This window comes from Barbus barbus (genome assembly GCF_936440315.1).
Source record: "Barbus barbus genome assembly, chromosome: 29".
Lineage (NCBI taxonomy): Eukaryota > Metazoa > Chordata > Actinopteri > Cypriniformes > Cyprinidae > Barbus > Barbus barbus.
In genome coordinates, this window is record NC_136757.1 from 23,356,817 (window position 1) to 23,378,410 (window position 21,594).

Consider the following 21,594-nt stretch of genomic DNA (forward strand, 5'->3'; position numbering starts at 1 on the left):
GTGGGTCCTAACGCCCCAGTGTAGTGGGACACTATACTGTCAAAAAGCACCGTCTTTCGGATGAGACGTTAAACCGAGGACCTGACTCTCTGTGGTCATTAAAAATCCCATGGCACTACTTGTAAAAGAGTAGGGGTGTAACCCTGGTGTCCTGGCCAAATTCCCTCTACTGGCCCTTGTCTATCATGGCCTCCTAATAATCCCCATCCACTTGATTGGCTCTATGACTCTCTCTCCTCTCCACCTGTAGCTGGTGTGTGGTGAGCGCACTGGCGCCGTTGTACTGTGGCTGCCGTCGCATCATCCAAGTGGATGCTGCACACTGGTGGTGGTAGAGGAGAGACCCCCCCCCCCCCATGATTGTAAAGCACTTTGGGTGCAACAATACACAATAAAGCGCTATATAAAATGCATCATTCATTCATTCATTCATTCATTCATACATTATTAGTTCACTTAGTAATCAAAACTTTTTTTTTTTAGAAATAAATTATTATAAACTGTTATTCATTTTCAAACATTTTGACCAGGCAGGCTTTACCTTACAGTAGTACTGAACACTGATTTTAAAATCCTTCATCACTTGACTTAAGGATTTTAAAGTAACTTTAATTTTAAAGTACAGCCACCACAAAATCAGACTTAAGCACCTGTTTTTACTTTGAGATCGTTCTGAGGTTAAATACCAATACAGATTTAAAATCATAACAAGATATAGTTTAATAGCTATGATACTGTTTTTAAAATCAAAATCATTACATAGCTATGACAGGAAACACTGGCATCTAACAATGTCTTGGGAAAAAAACAATCAATCTTAAAACATAAAGCATATAACCCATAAACCCAAATAGGAAATGAAACAGTTATCAAATAAGCATGTGTCCTATTCTGTTTCCTAAACTCCTGAAACATTGGTGTCTCAGATTTTAGAGCAGTCACTGTAATTTGGGTAAGAAATCAATTAAATCTTTATATATATTTGTGTGTGTGTGAAAATATTAAGATGTAAACCCTTTGTAATATTTTGCATTTTCATAAGTAAATAATTTAATTGCACTTTTTTCTCAGTATGTAACAGATTAGTTACATTCATTTTGTAATTACGTAACTCTGTTACATGTAACGAGTTACTTCCCAACATTGGTAATAAATATAGGGTATATGAAAATAGGGGATAATAATAATATATAATAATAACGTCACTGCAATAAACGGCATAGAAACATAATTGCATAAAATAAATTATTTCAATAAACTGCAATAAATACAAAAACACAGAGGGGGAGGGGCGACATACATATTTTATAAAATGTGCAATATATATTTAATAAACAATATTTTATAGTGTAAGGACTGGACAAATGTGGTGCGGATTGAAATGGTTCATATGCATTCATACGAATGCATACATAAAAATAATGAAGGGTGAATTAATAGACACGAGTAATTGAAAGAATGAAGCTCACAAAGGTTTCAGAGTTTAAACAAAGGTATGTTTCATTGCATGCCAACACACAATTATGAAAAAGGTTTCACAAATCTTTTGTCTTATTGTTCTATAATTCAAAACCAAACTAATTTACTTTTGTGAAATATTTTACTAAGGTGAGCAATTGTCATCTTTCTTTTAAAATAGCTATACATTTGGTTTGATATTCTGTTTTATAATACAACGACATTCATACATTTTAAAGCGTGGCTTAGTATCCCAAAACCTTCTGGAGTCAACTTTTTAATTTTTGAGGTGATTACATATTCTGCATGCGGAAATTACGTCATTGCCTCGCGACAAGCGTGCACCTTAGAGGACGCCGAAGCAAGGCATGGAACACCTTGGTGCATTACTACTGCTTTTGACGTGTGTCTCACGTTTACATTCAACAGAAGGTAAGGGATGGTTTGTAAATATGTGTGGGCAAAGGATAATAATAATGTGTCTGAACGAGTTCACACTTTCCTATTGGACCTCACGCTGCTGTCACGCCATCTGATTGGATCGAATGACACATGTAGCTGTCAAACTCGAAGTCTTGTTATTCCGAGTTTCATTGTACAGTATGAAAATATACTTACTTCCGTAATTACTATCAAGCACATGCACTTTTAACATGGGCGAAAACAACAAAAAAATGTATTGTCAGTAAATTACATTTTGCGCGTCCTTTGTGCGTCAAAGGAGCTTCCATGTGCGCGCGTGACATAATAGACCGGTGTTCTTACGCATTCCATCATAAAAGTAATATAAAAACGGGATATTCCTTATTTTTTTAATTTGGATGAAGATCTGATTCTGTTCTCCGCAGGCACGTGCAGAAGGGGGGGGGCTCGAGCCCCTGCCCTTTTTCAAAATGATTCAAAAGTGCCCCTCTCAGACAAATAGCAATGAGGTCGTGGTCAATAAAACAAAATGCATTTGAATTCTAATTAACATGACAATTTGTGCAAAACAGTAATTAATCGCTCAAAAGTTGGAAAATTCGTGTGTATTTTTACGTCAATCTGAGGCGTTTCGTGCGCTTTGTCTGTTGGAAGGAAAAAAATAAACCAAACAATATTTTAAACTTTTTTCATCAATAATCAAAGCTAGTGTGTCGATTTAATAAAAAATCCACATTATATATTTTAGAATTTTACATAATTCATCAATGCCCGTTTGTCATACAAATACACCAAGCAATCATGATCTGGCTCAAGAAGTTCACATTTCATCGGACAATATGTGAAGTGGAGCGGTCATTTTTCATTCTTATTCATAAATCGGTTGAAATTTTCATGGGAGAGACCAACTTATTTGTGGAGCGATCTGGATCTGCGATTTGTCTCATTTTATAAATCAAATATTACATCGCTGGGAAAATGTATGCTAAATGACTACAAAACTGTGCAGCAATAATGGTAATCAGTAGGCTATTCAATTCACTTATATTTACGTATGATATAGGCCTACACAGTTTTCTATGATGAAACTATCATAGTTAATGAAGCCCAAGCGCCACCTGCAGGCCTATTATGTGAAATGTAGGTTGGCGAAATGGTGACGTGAAAAGACTTTTATATAACCATGTTTGATAATTATGCAGCATTATGAAAGTCTCTTATGCTCATCAAGCCTGCATTTATTTGATCAAAAATACAGATTTTTTTTTAGCCTTTTTCTATTTTAATATACATTTATACTATTTTAATAAAATATTATTTATTTCTGTGATTCAAAGCTGAATTTTCAGCATCATTACTCAATTCTTCAATGCACGGTCCTTCAGAAATCATTCTAATATGCTGATTTATTATCAATGTTGGAAACAGTTGTGCTGCTTAATTTTTTTATTTAATTAATTTATTTATTGGAACCTGTGATACTTTTTTGGGGTTCATTGAAGAAGAAAAGAACAGCATTTATTCAAAATAGAGAGGTTTTCTAACAATATCAATATGTATATCTATCAATTAAACAAATCCTTGCTGAATAAAAACTAATTTCTTAAAAAAAAAAAATACTGACTTCAAGCTTTTCAAGGTAGTGCAGGCTATATTGTTACAACAATATAACAATGTTAACAATGTTATTAGTGGGAAGACTAATTTAAAAAAAAGTAAACAAACAACTCACACACTTAGATACAACTACATTGTTACGTGAAAATAAGATTTAAAATGGCCTGAAAACATGATCTGTGGGCGTTTTTAAGTGAGTGATCAGCTTGGTAGAATTTGAAGTAAATATCCGTGTCTACAGACACATGTGACCTATATATATATAACTTTTTATATATTTGTATTTGTATTTGCCGGGTACCTGAAAATCCCTAGTCTGTAAATTTGCTATGCTGCTGCTTCTATTATATTTACAGTTATACATTACTCCTTTTGTATTCCCAGTTTAGGCATTACTGAAAAAAATAAAATAATATAAGTATTAATTTAGTCAATGTCTGTCCCTTAAAAATAAGTAAAAATGTTAAGATAGTAATACAAATGGGGACTTTTAATGGTTCAAAACCTCATCATTTTGTATGCTGTCATTTTGGAACAGAAAATGTCCCTCCTCAAACCCTCCTGTTGGAACCATGAAAGACTCAAGAATTTTGCTGTAAGGAGCAGTGTTAAAATTAGTTTTCACTGCAATTACTGGAATAGTCAAACCCATTGATTTTACAGGAATTGATTCTACTTCTGCCAAATTGACATTAAAACTCTAATGTGTGCATTTCTTGCTCCATCAAGCAAGTCTCTTTACATCACTATGTACTTGCAAGTTTGCCATGTGATGTCAAGTGCAAAATATGTCCCAAATTAGGCTATATTCACCTACTTACACAATTTGATCAAATGTAGTAATGCCATATAGAATGAATAATTTATCTATGATAAAGCCTCGTAGTTTATTCCTGCTACTCAAACGGTGTCCTTCACTGTTTTTAAAATCTCTCAGAACTAAACACCTGTTTTTACTCTCATCTTTCGCAGGTTTTCCAGAGTGTAGCATAGAGCAGTTTGTGTGTAATAACGGCAGATGTGTGCCTCTGAATCTTCGCTGTGACGGTGTGGATGACTGTGGAGACAGCAGTGATGAGATCTCCTGTTTGAATTGCACTGGTGGCTCCTTCCACTGTGTGGCAGCAGCACGCTGCGTTTCTTCTCGCAGTATCTGTGATGGCAAGCCTGACTGCTCTGATGGAGCAGATGAACAGTTAGACACATGCGCACAGACATGCACTAGGTCACAGTTCAGGTGCACAAAAGGACACTGTGTGCCTAGTTCAGGGAGGTGTGACAACATCAAAGACTGTGAAGATGGCAGCGATGAAGAGAACTGTGGTATATTTTTAAATAAATAAAAAATAATATTTATATAAATGTGTGTATACAGTGGATATAAAAAGTCTACACACCCCTGTTAAAATGCCAGGTTTCTGTGATGTAAAAAAAATGAGACCAAGATAAATAATTTCAGAACTTTTTCCACCTTCAATGTAAACTATAACCTGTACAACTCCATTAAAAAAACAAACTGAATCTTTTAGGAAAGGTATAATGTAGGAAAGGTTAATTATTAAAATAATGTGGTTGCATAAGTGTGCACACCCTTAAACTAATACTTTGTTGAAGCACCTTTTGATTTTATTACACCCCTCAGTCTTTTTGGGTATGAGTCTATCAGCATGGCATATCTTGGCAATATTTGCCCACTCTTCTTTGCAAAAATGCTCCAAATCTATCAGATTGCGAGGGCATCTCCTGTGCACAGCCCTCTTCAGATCACCCCACAGATTTTCAATCGGATTCAGGTCTGGGCTCTGGCTGGGCCATTTCAAAACTTTATCTTCTTCTGGAGAAGCCCTTCTTTTGTGGATTTGGATGTATGCTTTGGGTTGTTGTCGTGCTGAAAGATGAAGTTCCTCTTCATCTTCAGCTTTCTAGCAGAAGCCTGAAGGTTTTGTGCCAGTATTGATTGGTATTTGGAACTGTTCATAATTCCCTCCACCTTGACTAAGGCCCCAGTTCCAGCTGAAGAAAAACAGCCCCAAAGCGTGATGCTGCCACCACTATGCTTCACTGTGGGTTTGGTGTTCCTTTGGTGATGTGCAGTGTTGTTTTTGTGCCAAACATACCTTTTAGAATTATGGCCAAACCTTGGTTTCATCAGACCATAACACATTTTCCCACATGCTTTTGGGAGACGTATAATGTGATTTTACAAACTTTTGCCAGGCTTGGATGTTTTTCTTGCCACCCTACCCCATAGCCCAGACATATGAAGAATACGGGAGACTGTTGTCATATTTACTATACAGCCAGTACTTGCCAGAAATTCCTGCAGCTCCTTAAATGTTGCTGTAGGCCTCTTGGCAGCCATGGTTTTCTTCTCATCTTTTCATAAATTTTGGAGGGACGTCCAGCTCTTGGCAATATCACTTTTGTGCCATATTTTCTCCACTTGGTGACGATTGTCTTCACTGAGTTCCATGCTATATATAACGCCTTGGAAATTCTTTTGTATCCTTCTCCTGACTGATAGCTTTCAAAAATGAGATCCCTCTGATGCTTTGGAAGCTCTCTGCGGACCATGGCTTTTGCTGTAAGATGCGACTAAGAAAATGTCAGTAAAAACCTACTAGAACAGCTAAACTTAATTTGGGTTTAATCAGAGGTACTTTAAATGATGGCAGGTGTGTATTGTCTCCTATTTAACATGAGTTTGAATGTGATTGCTTAATTCTGAACACAGCCATATCCTTAGTTATAAGAGGATGTGCCCCTTTCCTAAAAGATTTCAGTTTGTTTTTTAATTTAGTTGTACAGGTTATAGTTTACATTAAAGGTGGAAAAAGTTCTGAAATTATTTATCTTGGTCTAATTTTTTTACACCACAGAAACCTGCCATTTTATCAGGGGTGTGTAGACTTTTTATATCCACTGTATATATATGAGTGTGTATTACATATTAGATGTGTATCCTGTTTATATTTATGTATATATAAATACACACACCTACAGCATATATTTTGAAAGTATTTCCATGTATATATTTATATTCAAATAATTGATATTATCACATCCAAAATAAGTTTTTGTTTACATAATGTGTGTACTGTGTATATTTATGTATATATAAATACACACATGCATGTATATATTTAAGAAATATATGTTATGTTTATATATTTAAAATATATGCAGAGAGTGACAAGTATTAAAAAAGTGCTTTATAATTGAAGCCTATTATTTTTGTTTTTAAACATTGAATATTTAAAAATGGACTTTGTCTTTATTTCTCTGTTTCTGTAGATGACAACGAATGCAAGATCAATAATGGTGGCTGCTCTCACCTCTGTATTGATCTGCCCCTTGGTTTCATGTGTGACTGCCCCAGTGGAATGAGGCTGGTCCAGGACACACACTGTCAGGGTGAGAAATGAGTCACACTGGACAACTGTATAAATGACGTTGACATTATGTGATCCGATGTAAACAGTTTATAGTGTTTCTGTAGAACAGATGGCAGTCAGTGATCATACATTTTTTTTCCATGAGCAATAGTGTCCAGAACAGGATGGTGGTTATTGAGCTAAAAGATGATCTAAACGTGTTTGTCCCTGTGAGGCAATCTCCATTTGAAATAAAACTGATCATTTCGTTATGTGTGAAATTTAATATGTGACCATTTACTAATTACACTTTTAAATGTCATAAAAAATAGCGTATTCTAGTAATCCAAATGAGTTGCTTCTCTCTTTGGTTATTCTATGATTTGCTGTAAATCACAGTTGTCTTCAAAACATATAAAACATGTATTTTCTTTAAAAGTGTGATGATAGATTTAACTTTTCACTTACAGATGTGGACCATTGTCTTGATTTAGATGTGTGTGATCAAATTTGTGTCCGTACCAATGGATCTCTTGCGTGTGAATGTCAGGATGGGTATGTGCTGACCGCTGGGACTGGGGAGTGCAAGGCTACAGGTGAGAGGAAGATTTCGATGTAATTGGCCTGTAAAGACAGTCAAGATTGCATATCTTGAACTTTTTTGTGTGTGTATATTTGGGTCAGTGTCATTGTAATATTATTACTTTACTGTTATAATATTCATTTATATTTTGAAAAAAAGAAAAGTGTTTTAGTTTTTGTTTTTTGCTTTTGTTATTGTTATAATTTTTTTTAATATTTCTATTTAGTTTTGCTTTTTATTTTTAATTCGGTTTTAAATACTTTGGTATTTTTAGTTAGTTGCCAAGGCCGCATTTCTAATTTTAAGTTTTAATTTTAATTATCTATCATTTATCTATTTTATTTCAGCTTTAATTCAGTAAACAAAAAAGATTTTTACTAAAACTATTAGTTTTATTACTATTAGTTAACACTGGTTTGGTTTTGTACAGGTGTTGTTGCTCATGTGGTGGTCAGCACTCAAGAAGGTGTTAAATGGATGGACCTCAGTGGCTCTGAGCAAAGAAACATCACATATAAAAGAGCCTCACCAGGACCTGTTTCTGCACTTAATGCAAATAACACATTTTATTGGATCATTCCTCATAGTGACATCATCTACAGGTGCAGAGCCATTCAGATTAAATAGAAAATTATACTTATTTTCATTAATGCCTAAATCCTTAAAAACTGTCTAACACAAAACACATTTAATTGAATTTAATCCGATTCCTATCTGTCTATTTCAGGATGTCTTTAAACTCCAGTGACCATAGACCAGCTGTGTTGTTAAAGGCCTCCACAGGCATTCTGGGATTAGCGGTAGACTGGATCCAGGAGCTTCTGTACTGGGTCAGCACCAGTACTCATGCTTTACATGTGGCCTCTCTGAATGGCTCCAAACAAAGTGTGCTCATCTCTGGGCTCTCCAGACCTACTGCAGTTGCAGTCCAGCCGCTGCTAGGGTAAAAGTTCTGCTTCGCTGTATAAATTTTAGCCACTTAAATTTAAAATATTATGTAACATTTCTGTGTGAATCAGATTGTTCTGCTGGAAATAATGTCTTAAGGACTTTAAGTTGATTAGATTTTGAGTTATACGGTGGATGGATATTTTAGGTCAATTTTTTGCTATTTTTCTTTAAATGTAATTTCAGAGGTGGAAAATTATTATTATTATTAGCAACTCATCAGAATATTAAACAACGTAATACAATGTAATTATTTTCTATAATAAATAAGTGCTAAGATTTTGATGTATTATAATAATAATAATAAGAAAGTTTTTATTTTAGATTAATATCATTGTGATGAATTGTCTGCAATAAGAACAAGAACATTAATCTTGAAAGATATGGGCAATATTGATTTCTTGAATTGAATTCTTCAACATTAATTTAAATTAAAATGATCTCATCATTTACTTATTCTTATGTCAAGATGTAAATGACCTTCTTGGAACACAAACTGATTTTCAGAAAAATAATGCATTTCTGTGAGTTCTTATAAAGCAAGTTCAAGGGTCCCTCAAAGTTGACACTAAAACCACAATCTACAAGTTTAGCTGATAAATCATTGTCTTTAATGCTTAGATTTTTTTTTGTAACTACAAACCATTGCTTTTGTTCTGTTTTGTGTGCAAAAGCACAGAACTGTCACTTCTAGCGTGAGTTTATAATTACGTCAAACATGAACTTTTAAAACATTAGTATTATTCTGACACACATCAAACCTTTTGCTTCAGAAAACATTGATTCATCAGCTGAGGTTGTTCTTTTGCGTGGTTTTTGAAGCGTCAATTTTGAGGTACCAGTCCATTTCATTTTACTGAGATGGATTCTTTTTCTCAAAATCTCTGTTTGTGTTCCACAGAAAAAAGAAAGCCATATACATCTGGGTTAGCATGAGGATGAGTAACTGATAAGAGAATTGGAATTTCTGGGTGGAGTGTGCCTTTAAGTTTGGATAATGTTAGTTTGTCTGAATGAGTTTAAACTCTAAACCTGTTTTTCTTCCCCAGGTATGTGTTCTGGGCAGATAGTGCAGCGTCTCCCAGAATTGAGCGTGCCAGTTTGGATGGGACTAGCAGAATAGCGCTGATAACTTCATCTATACGTTATCCTGTCGCGATCTCTTTAGGTTAGACTTCTCATAAGCAATTAAGTTGTGAAATCCAGCTTGCTCTTTTCACTCCATCACTTAGTGTATCAAGGTTTTATACAAATTATACCAAACTCATCCATGGATTATACACCTTGAAAACTAATTAAAGAAAAATTTGAAAATAATAATAGAAAATAATGCGCACCAAGGTGAGGCCTTTAAACCTCAGGTGTGCATTATTTTCTAATAATTCAATTCAAACAATTATTCTGGATATACTTCAGTAACCACACCTAAAGACATTGTTCAGATGTTGTATTTCATGACTTTTGTCAGGTTTTTGCCCTTAAAATGCTCTTGCATATAGGACTAATTTCTCACATATCTCATCCAACGCCTCTGTTGCTAATTCCAAAACGTTATTTTCTAACATCTAGCAACAGAGGCTGAGCTGTTGATAGCAGACTAGCGCACTTATTAATAAAGAGAGATTTAGCGTGTATGAATTTCCTGAGTTAAAGGGACTTTGAGTCTCTGTCTCTCGGCTGCACAATACTGGAACTTAAGTTAATTTGCTCCAACAACAATGCTGTTATTACGTCGCTAGTGAGAAAAGTCATGTAGCTTTTAAGTTGCTAAAGTATTTTACTGAGTACTGTGTGTGTGTGCGTTTGAGTGGGAGAGAGAGCAGGATAAAGAGAGTGTGTGCTTTCCATACATAATAAAACACAATTTTGTGGCAAAAATATGGAAATAATTAGTAGTTTTTATCCAGTTGGTTACTGAAATAATTTGGCAAAGTGAAATGGACATGTAATGCGGTCAAGAGCTGCCTATTGCACACCTTAGAATGTTAGTCAACCAATCAGATTCAAGCATTCAACAGCCTTGTAGTATAAGAGTTAGATAAAAGAATAATAATGTCAAATCACTAAGTCATCTTTATTTTTATAGCACTTTATACAATAGAGGTTTTAAAGCAGCTTCACAGTATTGAACAGGGAAAACTAACAGAATTCATTATCAAACTTCAGAAATTAGGCAAATCCAGATTCTGCTGATAGCTGCAGCAAGACAATAGTGTCATTATTCAGCTCCAGTCAGTTCAGTGTTGATTTACTGTAGTTGAGCTCAATAACTGTGTTATGTGTATTTGTCAAGTTTGGTCACTTAGCACAGGGGTAAAAAGTTAATAAATTAACCCATTGATATATTTTTTCTTTGCTCATTTAGATATCCCTCGTGGTCTGCTGTACTGGGCTGACTCTGGTCTGCGTATAATATCAAGGGTTGCATTTGATGGGCAACATAGAAAGACAGTTGTAGAGTCCAATGGATATCTAGATCAACCGTTTGGACTGGCTGTATTTGAGGTACATAACACAATGCATGTCACTTTTCCTCAATCTATATAATTATTTCCTTACCAACTACCATAGTTTATTTTTTATAAAATAGGTAGGTATGTAGGTATGTATGTAGGTAGGTATGTAGGTAGGTATGTATGTAGGTATGTCAGATTCCAAAAATTAAGTCCTTGTAATTAGTGTTACATTTTAAAGTACTCGTAATCAGACTACCGTTACTTTTTTATTGATCACATGGTTTCATATTATTCACACAATACCAATAAATTATTCATCATTTATTGATTCTGTCTAATTCCTCTTTTTTGATCTTTTAAATGTTCCTTTCTAAACTAGTCTACCGCTTATACACACTCAGAAAGTCCGGTTTTGTGAACATTAACACACAGACTAGTCTTTAGTCAGGTGGCGACACAGCATTTGACCAATGGATTTACAAAAATCATTTTAGGTTTAAGAAGTGTTTCAACATTGCATCAACTACTGATGAACACATTCATTTTTATTTGAATTATCGCTCAGTAGGTTATTTAACCATGTATTATTATATATTATTGAAAGGTTTTTGTCTTTCAAACTCATTAAAATGCCCAAATTTTCATTATTTCTTATATGCAAACATTCTCAAACTTTTTGCCATCTGAACCTTTTTCACCTAATATATTTACTTTAAAGGGGTGGTCAATCAGTGGTTCAGTAAAAGACAATATCTCCCTTTGCATTGAAGTTTGAGCATCATAACTCTGCAGATGTTGTTTATGCTCAAACAGCAACATTACACACTAACTAAAGTTAAAAAAGAGAAATCATAATCAGTGACCCCTTTAAGTACCCCTGAGATTTTAAAATAAATATTTTAATAAGTAAGTATCGCATTTGCATGTTCACGGTTCTCTGACATTGGTTAATGGTCAAATGGCGTGCAGGTAAACATATTTCTTATTTTTTAGTAACTGAATTATTTTGATTGTCATTTTATTTATTTTAATTTGACTTTTTATGATTTAATTACATGTTTGCCTTTCATTAAATTCACAAACCCCCTGCAGTTCCTTTACGAACCCCAGATTGGGAAACCTTGATGTAATACAATGTTTAATGCACTTCATGTTGTTAATTACAATGAAAGGAATATATTTTACATCATTATGGTACAAGATTATCCTGTTTAAATCAATGTGATAAATGAGTTGGGTCAAAAAAAGTAATCCAAAAGTAATCTGATTATAACCTAAAATGTGTAATGTTTTTGATTGTTACTGACTACAATTTTTGTCGTGTAATTTGGAATCCTTAACGGATTACAATTTGTAAGTAATCTACCCAGCTCTGTATGTATGTATATGTGTGTTTGTGTCTATATATATATATATATATATATATATGCATGCATGCATACACACACACACTCTTTTGTCCTTTGATAATGTTTAATCATATCCATAGTCATATATTAAGCATTTTATTGATTTTTGAAAATATTAATAATATATTATTGATGTTACATTGATAATGGAGTAGTGAATTTTTAATGCATGTCCCCTGCAGAGTCGAGTGTACTGGAGTGACCAACTGACCAACTCTATTTGTAGTGCAGACAAGCACAATGGCAACATGCTTCAGGTTTCTCAGAAACTCGGTTCTGTTTCACCAGCTGGACTGGTCATCCTTCACCCACTGTTACAGCCTTCAGGTAGTAAAAAAATATTCTCTTACTCAACTTGTTTTTCTTCCATACAGTAATTAACTTTCATTCTTGGTATAGCCACAAAAGTTAAGCGTGTTAAGTTTTAAAAAGGTTCAAAATTCAGTCAAGCTTAAAGACCATAGTGGTGAGGTGTAAAGGGTACCGGAAAACCATACCATGAGTAAAAGTACAGATACAGATCCACTACAAGTTACAAGTCACCAATTCCAAAACAACTTGAGTAAAAGTCTTAGAGTATCTGATTTTAACAGTACTTAAGTATTTTACTTATATTAAATATAGGCTCAAAGATGCACTAGTCAAAGAGACTAGTTACAAAGAATGGAGAGATCTGTAATTTTCATTGTAGGTACACCTCAAATGTGAGAGACAGAATATATATACATTAATATTATATACATATATTCTTTTTATATATATATAAGAAAATCACATTGTATGATTTTTAAATAATGAACTTCCATTTTATTGCATGAAATAAGTATTTGATCACCTACCAACCAGAAAGAATTCTGGCTCTCACAGACCTGTTAGTTTGTCTTTAAGAAGCCCTCATATCCTCCACTCATTACCTGTTTGAACTCGTTACCTGTATAAAAGACACCTGTTCACACACTCAATCAAACAGACTCCATCCTCTCCACTATGGGCAAGACCAAAGAGCTGTCTAAGGACACTAGGGACAAAATTGTAGACCTGCTCAAGGCTGGGATGGGCTATAGAACAATAGGCAAACAGCTTGGTGAGAAGGCAACAACTGTTGGGCGCAATTATTAGAAAATGGAAGAAATTCAAGATGACTGTCAATCTCCCCTCGGACTGGGGCTCCATGCAAGATCTCACCTCGTGGAGTATCAATGATCCTGAGAAAGGTGAGAGATCAGCCTAGAACTACACGAGAGGACCTGGTCAATGACCTGAAGAGAGCTGGGACCACAGTCTCAACTGTTAACATTAGTAACACACTACACCGTCATGGATTAAAATCCTGCAGCGTGTGCAAGGTCCCCTTGCTCAAGCCAGCACATGTCCAGGCCCGTCTGAAGTTTACAGAAGACCATCTGGATGATCCAGAGGAGGCATGGGAGAAGGTCATGTGGTCAGATGAGACCAAAATAGAACTTTTTGGTATAAACTCCACTCGCCGTGTTTGGAGGAAGAAGGATGAGTACAATCCCAAGAACACCATCCCAACCGTGACGCATGGGGGTGGAAACATCATGCTTTGGGGGTGCTTTTCTGCAAAGGGGACAGGACGACTGCACCGTATTGAGGGGAGGATGGATGGGGCCATGTATCGCAAGATTTTGGGCAACAACCTCCTTCCCTCAGTAAGAGCATTGAAGATGGGTCGTGGCTGGGTCTTCCACCATGGCAATGACCCCAAACACACAGCAAGGGCAACTAAGGAGTGGCTCCGTAAAAAGCATTTCAAGGTCCTGGAATGGCCAAGCCAGTCTCCAGACCTGAAGCCAATAGAAAATCTATGGAGGGAGCTGAAACTCTGTGTTGCCCAGCGACAGCCCCAAAACCTGAAAGATCTGGAGAAGACCTGTATGGAGGAGTGGGCCAAAATCCCTGCTGCAGTGTGTGCAAACCTGGTCAAGAACTACAGGAAACGTCTGACCTCTGTAACTGTAAACAAAGGTTTCTGTACCAAATATTAAGTTCTATTTTTCTATTGTATCAAATACTTATTTCATGCAATAAAATGGAAATTAATTATTCAAAAATCATACAATGTGATTTTCTGGATTTTTTTTATTTTTTATATTCTGTCTCTCACAGTTGAGGTGTACCTACGATGAAAATGACAGATCTCTCCATTCTTTGTAAGTGGGAAAACTTGAAAAATCAGCAGTTATTTGCCCCACTGTGTGTGTGTATATAAATATAAGTCTTCTTGCACTGCATGTGCTGGTTTCGGCCTCATTGCCAACTGTATTCATCTAAAACACCTGTGATTCACAACTACTTGCTAAGGAGCTCACATTCACGTAAAGTAGCCTTGTTTACAAGTTAGGGTGAGTTATGCCAAGTTTAGACTGCACGATTTTAGCCCCGATTTTCACTAGCTGACAGGTTTTGCAAAACCGGCGACAAATGTCCGATATCTGGACATGTTGGTGATTCATTGTGCAATGTGAACACACCAGCAACTGAATGCTACCCCAGATAGTCGTGCAGTGTGAAAAGATACTCAAGTACAGTAATTAGTTACATTTACTCCAATACTTTACACCTCTGCCATAGTGTCTTTACTCAGTTCAGCTCAGTTCATTGTTGTATAAAAGTGTTGATGCTGCAAGATGCAATTCAGCTGTAAAGGAGCTCTACAGAATGTAATTTCCGTAATCTTAAAGACTTCAGCCTCAAGTGACACGTACAGACTTGTTCAGTACGGTTTAAAAAAAACATTCCCGTAGTTGGCATATGTGACCCTGGACCACAAAACCAGTCTTAAGTGTCATTTTTTCCAAATTTAGATTTATGCATCATTTGAAAGCTGAATAAATAAGCTTTCCATTGATGTAATGGAACATACGTTTGTTAGGATAGACAATATTTGGCCGAGATACAACTATTTGAAAATCTGGAATCTAAGGGAGCAAAAAAATCTAAATATTGAGAAAATCACCTTTAAAGTTGTCCAAATGAAGTCCTTAGCAATGCATATTACTAATCAAAACTTAATTTTTGATATGCTTACAGTAGGAAATTTACAAAATATCTTCATGGAACATGATCTTAATATCCTAATGATTTTTGGCATAAAAGAAAAACTTATAATTTTGACCTATACAATGTATTTTTGGCTATTGCTACAAATATACCCCAGCAACTTAAGACTGGTTTTGTGGTCCAGGGTCACATATTTGTTTTTAGACTCATGTTGTAGGTGGGTTTCTCTGAGTCATCCATCTCTTCACTGAAAAACCTCAAATTGTTTGCTCAACTAATAGTGATCATTTGTGTCTGTGTAGATTTGTGGTTTTCAGTTACTGGTATAATTTACTGTTAACTCTTTTGTTGGAGAAACACCTGCCTTGTAAACATGGTTACTTTTGTCTGTATCAATTAGTAAATGTAATACTGTAGTTGCTATAAATGGCTTTTTTGGTGGTTTTGTAGTTTAAAGAGTCTGTGTGCGCAGTAACACGCTGGTTCACTGGTGCAGTTATTTTTCACATGAGTTTTGAAAAAAGTGAAAGGTACTTTCCAAGAAACTACATTTGATGTGGGATCACACTTTTGTTGAGAATCACTTTTGCAACGGTTTCTTGTGGGTGTGTAGTTTTGTGCAGTGGTTCTGAACTAGATTTGTGTCAGGACCCAGGAAGTACGTGAAAAACAAAAATAAATACAAAAATATATTATCCTAGAAAAGTAAACAAAAATATATTAATATTTCATATTAATATTTCATTGAACTACAGGGATCTGAAGTTATTTTTAAAATGTGTAGATAAGGTATATAAATGATATAAGACAAGCCTTTATATTTGCTTTTTCTAACTATACACATGATTGTGATTTGTGCATTTTATTTTTTTGGTTTATTTTGCATTTTCAGACAGCGATCCATCAAAGGCTACACTTGCTGAGGTTTCTGTAGTTTCTTGTAGGCATGTAGTTTTGTTATACTTTGTTTTAGTTCAGTCAGTGACTTGGATTTGCTTCAGATGCAAAAACAGACATAAAACTAAAACAAGTAAAAAAAAAAAAAAAAAATACTGATTACCATACAAAAGTAAACAAAAATGTCCTCAAAAACAAATATTTCATAGAACTACAGGGATTCGATAAAATGATTAACATGACAAAGGCTGAACAGGAATTTCGATTACAAGATTTAGCTTTCTTATAATCTTCTAATCAACACAATAGCACTTTTCATTTTTCAAATCAGCGTTATGCATTATCGTCCACATTTACAGTAGCAGTTAAGCATGTTGTCTGGCTTTAAATTTGTCCAGCAATACGGTAGAGTCAAAAACATTTTTTTGGAGGTGTTTCTTAAAAGTTATATGTATCATTTTGCATTTTCAGGCAATGATCTGTTGCAGTCGGAAACAAGAACTCCATTTCTTGATTCACAATTTGCATGGCTCCTCTCACTCACTGGTTGGTCTAACTTCTCTGTTGCAACCTTCTTGTATTTATCATTTGTGACCCTGGACCACAAATCCAGTCATGGGTATATTTGTAGCCAAAAATACACACTTTATGGGTCAAAATTATAGATTTTTCTTTTGTGCCAAAAATCATTAGAATATTATGTAAAGATCATGTTCCATGAAGATATTTTCGTAAATTTCCTATCGTAAATACATCAAAACTTTATTTTTGATTAGTAATATGCATTGCTAAGAACTTCATTTGGACAACTTTTAAATGTGATTTTTCTCAATATTTAGATTTTTTTTTTTTCACCCTCAGATTCCAGATTTGCCAAATATGGTCCTTTCCTAATAAACCATACATCAATGGAAAGCTTATTTATTCAGCTTTCAGATAAATCTCAATTTAAAAAATGTTTACCCTTATGACTGGTTTTGTGGTCCAGGGTCATATTTTGAGAAATGTCCTTCTATGTCACTTCTTATAGTAGTTGGACTGTTCCCTTGATCACCTTTATTTGTTCTTCCTCTGGTAGTCATCATCAGTTTGCTGTTGGTGGGGGCAGTGCTATGGCGGCAGAGGTCTGAATTCTGTGCTCCTCGTTCTCTTTCTCCTCTTGGAGACGAGACACTTAAAGAATCCCAGGATCCTCTTCTGTTATCCAGGCTACCTGTAGTACATGAGCATAAAGTAAGAGCCACAGTATTTTTCAGATTATCTAAATGGGGCTATCAGCAGCATGTCTGGATATGTTAACATTAAATCACTGAACATGTATTTCCAACATATTTTAACTTATAAGCTAAGAAGGGGAAAAACTAACAAGGCTTTCTGAATTCTACGTATAGCCTCTTTATGGAAACAAATGCATTTTTCAATTTTGATTTGATGGCAACTATTTCATGATTTGTTTATGTAGTATGTTTTAGATTTTCAATAGTAGCCTATCACACACTATTTCCCTGATGACTTTTTCAAAGTGCCTGCCTATTTGTAGGGCTGCCCCCTAATAGTCCACTAATCGTTAGTCGACTAGAAGACTAGTGACGGACAGATCATTAACGGCTAGTGTTTGGTAATACGGTACATCTGCCAGGACATCCAAACACTTGCCTATCATTCATCGACCTCAAATATGGCTTATCATCTGAAATATGTTAGTAGAAGCAACTTAACATGACTTATTTTACTAATTTTATACTAATTTTACTAATTTTCATCCTCATTTTTGCTCATACAGATAAAATTAATGCATCTTTTGAATCTGTAAAGACTTTATTTGTGTGCACTAACAATACCGCGCTTTTGTAAAATAATGAAAGCAAACATGATGCGCTTTCTGCCGTCTCGGTCTCTGTGAACTTGAGCACGAAACTCTGTGTCTTTGCCTTACAGACATTCAAAATATATCTATAGACAGTGAAATGTGAAATGCAGCCCCCTTACTGTTTTTCCCTGAACACATTCATAATCATTACTTCTGCCGGTGCGCTGTGGCAAGCTTTATGCGTATGCTTGAACGCTTATTAGGCTATGTAGACAATTAAAGGCTCATTATAATGATTTAAATGGTTTATTAATAAACGTACGATTAGTCGACTAATGCTTCGAATGAACGACTACTAGTCAACCAGAAAAATCCTTAGTCGAGGGCAGCCCTGCATAGATAATGCGCAACGTGTGTTTTGTGTTTTCAGGATGGCACACAGAATGGTTCAATGCACTGACATGAACAGACCTTTCCTGTAAGAGGACCTCAACATTTCCCGTGATGACTATCACAGCCCCCATTTCCTGTTGTGTTTGTGAAAGAAACTAAAGTGAGGCAGGGATGGATTCCACACAAACATCCTGCTTGCAGACCCCAAAAATGCTCTTAAATACTTGCCAAATGTCTGTTTATGATTGATAATCACAGAACTAATCAAACAAAGCATTCAAATCAGACTAAGCATTCAGTGGAACATTTTTGTATTATAAAATACGATATTGTCACTGTATCAGACTTTTAGTCCTTTAACTGAATTGTATCTGTCCGAATGATGTCTCTCCATCTTACCATTTGCATCTGTGGATTCCACTGGTTACAGCAAAATGTCACCATAACAGTGTTCTGAGCTTCAGGTCAATAATTAATTAACCATGTTATATGGAACAAACAGAGCTGTGAGTCATTACATGACATTTATCTGTTTCAAGCTTGCTTTAAGGTGCTGTTCTGCTTGCTTTTATGAAACGATAAATGTCCATTCTTCATTGAATTTATAGGTGCACAAGTTTATCAATCTCTGTCTTGTCTTTGTATGTGTGCATAGAGAAAAAATCAGTTTGGAAAATGTTTTATTTTGAAATTTGCCAGTGCTGTTAATACTTTAGACTACAGAGATAGTTGTTTATTTATGTAAGGAGAGAAAAAATGTTATTTCTTTTTGTGGTTTGGATCACTTTTCCTGTTCTCATTAAGTTATAGTGTTAAAACTCTTAATCATTTAGGTGTAAAATGTTTTTTGCTCTTCCTTTGATTGTATATAGTTTGAAAAAATGTGGTTTGAATGGCTCATGGTAAAGAGCTTGGAGAAATAAAATATAAGTTGGAAAATGTAATTTTGATACTGTATATTTTCAGCCAGTTTTCTCTCTCTCGTGTACATTTACTGATTCTTTTATTAAAGGAGATGTAAACCTCATCTTCTCTAATTCTATGAGAATAGGGAAGTCCAAAACCTGTTAAATGGTTAACGGTATTCCTGTAAAATTTACAGGGAAAAAACGTAAACTGACGTTCCCAGAATTCCCTGCATTGCATTTCAAATTTAGTTTGAATTTGATGTTTTTTCTTTGAAATAGCTGTTTCTTCTTAGTTTTTTCTTATCTGTTATGTTTATTAGGGTTTTATGTTACATCTAATGTTGTTAAATTAATGTGCAGCGTGTGCTTACAATAATATGGACAATAATGTAGACAGCGTTCTTGGTGTGAAAATCTCTTCCAACTTTCAGCTCACTTCAGTTTCCGTCTTACTTTTGGGGGAGGTGGGGGCATTGCTCCAGTCATTGCACATCCTGTTTTACATCCTCATTTCTATATCTTAAAGTGAACTTTACAAATTTAACCGAGTTCCACATGTTACTGGGTCAACATAACATAGGCCTGCTGAGCTAGGAACAGTTTTACTCTGTAAAATCACTTTATTGCAGTTTGTTTTACTATGCTTGAGCATCCTTGTGGATTTCATAATAGGCTAATCTGCCTATCTGTCAAACAATGTTTTAGGAACTGCCGTGCAGTGTTTGAGGATTCTTATCCTGCAAATGATCATGAGCAATTTACTTAACTTCCTTTACTTTTCACTTGTATTTATTGGAACATACTATCATTCATAATATATTATACATTTGTTTTGTTATAAAATAAATATTTTGTTAAACACACTCACACTTCTATTTTATTTATTTGTTTAACCCTAAGAAAAGTGTGCCTTACTGTGAAACTCAGAATAAATCAATTTGGTTTTAAACATTTTAAAGTTTCTACAAATGATTAATCGGTGAGCTGGCTACCTTGCCTGCACTGGTCATCATGTCTAGGTAAGCAACCGACTTTGAGACCCAGCCTCTGTCTACATCATGTTCAGTGTTTCCTCTAGACTCTAGAGCAGGGGTCTCCAACCTTATTTCATTGAGGAGCTACTTTTTTAAAAATGAAAGCGGCTGAGAGCTACCAATTTTATACAGTACTTAAATCTCTTAATGTATCAGTCCAAACTGTTATATATGGCGTTATTAAAATTAGCTGGAAATATTAAAAAAAGTACTGATACACACACACTGAAATAATTTTACCAAGTTTTATGACAAAAGCCAACAAATAAAATTAGCAGCACTATGCACTTTTTTTATGAGCTAATGTGCATCCCATCATTTCAGAAGTGAGGGGGACAGAAATGTAATATATATATATATATATATATAATTACATTTCTGTAAAACTGTACATTTCTGTAAAACTACATAGTAAAACTGTATTTTGGATTAAATAAATAAAAGCCTGCATTTATTTAATCCAAAATACAGTTTTACTATGTACAACTGCTTTCTATTTGAATATATTGGAAAATGTAATTTATTTCTGTGATCAAAGTTGAATTTTCAGCATCATTACTCCAGGCTTCAGAGTCACATGATCCTTCAGAAATCATACTAATATGCTGATGTGCTGCTGAAGAAACCTTTTTGAATTATTATTATTATTTAAAACAGTTGAGTAATTTTTTTTCAGGATTCTTTGATGAATAGAAAGATCCAAAGATCAGCATTTATCTGAAATAAAAAGCTTTTGTAACATTATACACTATACCATTCAAAAGTGTGGAGTCAGTATTATTATTATTTTATTTTATTTATTTTGGAAAATAAATTAATCGTTTTATTTAGCAAGGATGGTTTAAATTGATCAAAAGTGATAAAGATATTTATAGTGTTACAAAAGAGTTCTATTTCAGATAAATGTTGTTCTTCTGAACTTTCTATTCATCGAAACCCGGAAAAAAATTATACTCGGCCCTCTTCAACATCATCATAATTCTTCTTTTTTTTTTTTTTTTTCTTTAGCAGCAAATCAGAATATTAGAACGATTTCTGAAAGATCGTGTGACTGGAGTAATTTACATTTTAAAATATATTTTGTTATTTTTAAAATATATTTTTTGTTATTTTGTATATAGTTGTTTTAAATAGTGAAAATATTTCCAAATTGAACTGTTTTGCTGTAGGATCAAATAAATCCAGGCTCTCTGAGCAGAAGAGACTTCTTTAAAAAACATTTAAAATCTTAATGTTCAAAGACTTTTGACTGGGCAACTT

General features: G+C 34.6%; 1 protein-coding gene across 2 annotated transcripts; it reads left to right on the forward strand.

The window, feature by feature from the left end:
• Positions 1-1,762: 1,762 nt before the first annotated feature.
• On the forward strand, positions 1,763-20,166 carry LOC306849528 (low-density lipoprotein receptor-like). Of its 2 annotated transcripts, XM_079384629.1 has the most exons (12): positions 1,763-1,890; positions 4,471-4,821; positions 6,793-6,912; positions 7,343-7,468; positions 7,886-8,057; positions 8,183-8,398; positions 9,453-9,571; positions 10,769-10,908; positions 12,451-12,595; positions 16,661-16,735; positions 17,268-17,422; positions 18,430-20,166. In XM_079384629.1, the coding sequence occupies exons 1-12, from the start codon at positions 1,827-1,829 to the stop codon at positions 18,457-18,459; spliced, it is 1,713 nt and encodes a 570-aa protein (XP_079240755.1). In that variant the 5' UTR covers positions 1,763-1,826; the 3' UTR covers positions 18,460-20,166. The 2 variants fall into 2 exon arrangements, with proteins under 2 accessions (XP_079240755.1, XP_079240756.1); XM_079384630.1 differs by lacking the exon at positions 16,661-16,735 and having other exon boundaries at positions 1,784-1,890; positions 18,430-19,334.
• The last annotated feature ends 1,428 nt before the right edge of the window (positions 20,167-21,594 follow it).

Excerpts from the sequence above, each read along its gene's own strand:
- LOC306849528 (XM_079384629.1), top strand. The coding sequence starts at position 1,827 with ATGGAACACCTTGGTGCATTACTACTGCTTTTGACGTGTGTCTCACGT. Across the intron at positions 1,891-4,470 it reads ACGTTTACATTCAACAGAAG|GTTTTCCAGAGTGTAGCATA; the intron begins GTAAGGGATGGT and ends CATCTTTCGCAG. Across the intron at positions 16,736-17,267 it reads ATGGCTCCTCTCACTCACTG|TCATCATCAGTTTGCTGTTG; the intron begins GTTGGTCTAACT and ends TTCCTCTGGTAG.